At 42.4% G+C, this 4,570-nt stretch overlaps 1 protein-coding gene across 1 annotated transcript; it reads left to right on the top strand.

Moving 5' to 3' along the window:
- Nucleotides 1–1,213: 1,213 nt before the first annotated feature.
- Nucleotides 1,214–2,245, top strand: LOC117295653 (galanin receptor type 2-like). The gene has a single exon (XM_033778361.1). It carries the CDS (start codon nucleotides 1,214–1,216, stop codon nucleotides 2,243–2,245), a length of 1,032 nt encoding a protein of 343 aa, XP_033634252.1.
- The last annotated feature ends 2,325 nt before the right edge of the window (nucleotides 2,246–4,570 follow it).

Raw genomic sequence — 4,570 nt, 5'->3', positions numbered from 1 at the left:
TCCCAGTATCTTTTAGCGATTCGATGTGTTTGAATGACAGCTATGATCACGCCAACAGTGAATGGCAATTAAACAAAAACTTTGTTTGGAAAGCCAACAGCGGCTCTGGATGGCATAATGCATTTTTGAGAAACATTTTCACTTCAAAGTATTGTGGTTATGTTAAACAATAAATTAGTTGTTATCCCCAAAATATTTGAATCCGTGAAGCGTAACTGCAGTAACTATTGGTAATTACTCAAAATAATTATTAGCGTAAAACCTCACTTGGCAATGAGTAATGGGGAAAGGTTGATGGTATAACACATTGTGAGAAATGGCTCCCTCTGAAGTGTCATAGTTTTCAAGAAAGAAGTAACTTGAGGTCTCGAAATCAACTATCTAAACGCACACATCTTCGTGTGACAAGGGTGGGTTTTTTTTTCTTTCAGTATTATCTCGCAAATTCGATGACCGATTGAGCTCAAATTTTACAGGTTTGTTATTTTATGCATATGTTGAGATACACCAACTGTGAAGGCTAGTCTTTGACAATTACCAATAGTGTCCACTGCCTTTAAGTTATGCCTAGCAATGTGACGCGACGTAGCAAGGATTTCCAAGTACGCCGTTTTGTCTCCTATATTGAGATTTTTATTATTTTTTTTTTCAGATGTTATGGTTATCCATGAAAAACATGTGAATCGCATGGGAATCTAAGGGTCTAATACACAGGCGTGGAAGCTGTATATAGCTCCTATACGTGTGTCGTGATGGCCATGATCCATACACACAATTGTTTGTTGGCTGTTGACAAATTTCCTGAAGGGGTTCAAACCAAGCGCATCAATTTGTTTGTAAAAATAAACCAAAAAAAAACAACAACAAAAAACTGTTGGGTATTTACATCAAATTGGGTTCCGCTGATTGTAAAAAGGGGGCCGTTGGAATATTTTTCCGGGTCAATTTTAATCCAGAAATTTTAGCTTAGATCCACCCGTTCCAGGAATACTTTATTTGTTTAAACGTGCTCATGCTTGCGTAAAAATGCTTGTTTGCCAGCATCGTTGATATCCGCCTGCCGTTAAAAGTGATTTAAAATCATGTTATGCTCGGCTAAATGCATTGGTTCATGTTCTTTCTTATGTTGTTGTTTGTACGCAGGATCGGACCAACTTGATGTTGGTGTCTGCTCGGATTCCTCTGGACGGTGGATCATCTTAAAGAACCAGCCATGGCAGCACCGCATCAACAAGAAGTAAATGATACCGAGATCTTTATCCACATCCATCCGCCTGCAACTCTCGTCACAATCGAGCTGATCCTTGGCATATTCGGCATCGTAGGCAACGGCCTCGTCTGTCTGACCGTGATTAGAGCACGCTCCATGCACAACCTAACCAACTACCTGATTCTCAACTTGGCAGTGGCTGATATCTGCGTCTGCCTGTGTCTGGTCGTGTTCTCTGAGAAGCTCTTTCTGGCCTTCTCTCCTCAGGGCCAGGTTGCTGGAAGCATCTACTGCATCCTCTGCGCTGATAAGAATGCCACGTGGTTCTTCACCTACTCGGCCGTTCTCGCTCTGACTCTGGTTACACTCGAGCGGTACGTTGCCATAGTCTACCCTTTCCAGTACCCTCGCTTCTTCTCCGGGGTGAAAGCAGCATGCTACGCCATTATCTGCTGGGTAATTGCCTTCTTGATCGAGCTCCCGTACCTGTTTGTGCCCAGGTACAGTTTAGACGACAAGGCATGCTACTACGTCCATCTCGAACCGGTTATCAAGGGTGTCACAGCGTTCAACACAGCCGTGATAACCTTCATTGCACCACTTGCATGCATGGTGTTCTCCTATTGGCGAATCATCAGCTGTTTGAGGATGAGGGCACGAGATCTGATTAAAGAAGGCACTCAGTCCCCGGCTTATGAGCTTCTAGTCGCCTCCAAGAAGGTCGTCAAGACGCTCTTGGTGGTAACGGTGATCTTCGTCATCACTTGGGTACCGATCCAGACTTGCTGCTCAGTGCTAAGTGTTTTTCCTGCATTGGGAAGTGAGTTTTGGTTCCTTCGGCTCTACAGCGACCTCCGAACCGTCGGTTACATCAACTCAGTCTTAAACGTCATCGTTTATTCTATCAAGTACAAGCAGTTCCGCAAAGCTTTCAAGTCCATTTTTTTCCCTGCATCTTGGAACCGAGTGAACCCTGTAAATGGTGAGATATACGACACCAGTAAGGGGTATACCAATAACACACATGTATCATAAGTATGTTTTACTTAAAACTGAAACAAGAGGGTCCGACTACAGAAACTGTCAATCTCTGGCTCACTTCAATCGAGGAGGAGCCCGCGTTGACCGGTCGGTGATCTACCAGCTCGGTTATCTGGACAAAACATCCGTGTTTGGGAGACCAGTCAGAACTTCCCTTAACGAGACCATGGCTTCGGATCTAGATTCGGCTCAGGCTAGCTTGGTCCCACAGTAGTTTGACATTATTGCGCGTGCTTTGTGCGTACGGGCTCAGGGATTTAGACGAGAGTTGGCTTGAAGCCGTATCCAAAGTCGAATTAGTAATAATAATAATAATAATAATAATAATAATAATAATAATAACTGTATTTCTAACGCACCTTTTTGCAAGGATAGAAAAGGCAAAATATATTTTCGATAAGTGCACTGGGTTCTTTTGTGTGCGTTACACAACCCACGGGACCAACGGTTTAACGTCCCATCCGAAGGACGAAGCAATAGTTAAGTGTCTCGCTTAACAACACAAGTGTCACGACTGGGGGATTCGAAGACCCACACTCTGCTGATCAGAAACACCAGAGTTTGAATTCGGTGTTCTTAACCGCTCAGCCACGACACTTCCACAAGTCCACTCTAAGACGTGGATTCGAAAAGGGCCATGTATAGTCTACATCGGGATATCAGGGATCACTGAGAGGTCAAAGGTTGATCACCATAATATAGCGGGGGCACGACTCGTTTTCAATACTGTAAATAATTGTTGGACAAAGTAAACCGACTGAAGTTATGGAACATCGAAAATAGAGTGTATTTAAACAAGTAACGGATTCGGGATATCATGCTCAACCAATAGAACTGCTTCGTGACATACTTTGTACACCTGGACATACACAGCTGTTTTGCAGTCACTTTGTGTGCGTTGCTTTGTCACGTACACTTAGTGAACATCCGTTCTTTCATCACTGTATGAACAACTGGGTTCATATTCATTACCTTATGGAGATCGAGAACAAAACAGGAAAGGGAAACAATATTGGTATCCATGGGGGAGTTCTCAATAGGTCGCTCCAAAATTCAAGGAATTGTGTGTACAACGTCTATTCGAGGTACGTTCAGCATACATGGACAAGTGAAAGAACACAAGATTTTTCCCCAGGGATACAAAAAGAGAAGGGTGTGTGGATGTGTGTCACATAATGTTTGATGTCCCAATTGTGTGGACTACTTTTGATCGCGGGTCCACACTTCGTGGGCGTGCTTTTTTCTATTTTTCCTAACTAATATGCCTACAACGGATTAGGCCCACATATTCACAGGTTTTTCATTGGATGTATACGGGTTGACCACACAAAACATCAACACTATCTAAGACAATTTTGTTAGCTCTAAAAGCTATGTTTTGTAGCCTACCTTTAACACTATACCAAATGCAAGGTTTGTGATGTTAAAGGCTTTGGACAATTTATTGGTAGACATTTCGAACTGTTATTGTGACGTACCATTCGGAATAGCCTGCACCTTACCAGGGCCCAATTTCATGGCTCTGCTTACCGCCGAATTCTGCGCTTAGGATCACGATTCCCCGCTTAAACGTGCAAGCGCCGAATTTCTGCTCTTGCCTTGGCGTAGAGTGCCTGGGGTGGATTTCACAAAGAGTTAGGACTAGTCTTATCTCGAGTTAGGACGAGTTATTCTCATCCTAACTTAGGACTAGCTATACGTTTTTGATATCTCCTAGGACTAGTCCTAAATTAGGACTAGTCCTAACTCTTTGTGAAATCCACCCCTGGTAACGTGGAGTACGCACGCGCAGAGCATAAATTCGCTGCTTAATCGTTAAATTCGAGTGCCGTATGCACAGAACTCCCTGCTTCCGTAAGCGCCAATTATGTTCTTACGGTAAGCAGAGCCATTAAATTTTGCCCTGTTATGTTATCGCCATATAGCTATAGGCCATTGAAGGTTTTGTGCTTTTCCAGACTTCAACAAAGAACAAGAGTATAATTCCTATAACAAGAAATAATCTCGTAAATAATCAATGTTGACATTCATTTTTGTAAAATAGAATAATTAATTATTATTTGTTCGACCGTGCGAATTTCTACAGAAGCGGGTCGTGTGTATACATTATTATGGCTTCGTTTGATTTCATTAAAACGTACGGCAATCCCGAGGGAGCGGTGTGGCAATTTGTCGGATGAAAAGCTGTGCTATGAAATGTAATGTAATTGCTGTGATTATTTTAAATTAATATTTATGTTAGACATGTATTATTTAATGTGACAATGGGAAACGAGACACTGATTTTTAATCAGTTATTTTCTGATCCGGTTCTCAACT

This window comes from Asterias rubens, chromosome 10, assembly GCF_902459465.1.
Source record: "Asterias rubens chromosome 10, eAstRub1.3, whole genome shotgun sequence".
Lineage (NCBI taxonomy): Eukaryota > Metazoa > Echinodermata > Asteroidea > Forcipulatida > Asteriidae > Asterias > Asterias rubens.
The sequence above is the reverse complement of the archived record's forward strand: the minus strand, read 5'-3'. Positions and strand labels throughout refer to the sequence as shown.

Bases quoted from the DNA above. Each gene is read 5' to 3' on its own strand.
- LOC117295653 (XM_033778361.1), top strand. From the start codon at position 1,214: ATGGCAGCACCGCATCAACAAGAAGTAAATGATACCGAGATCTTTATC.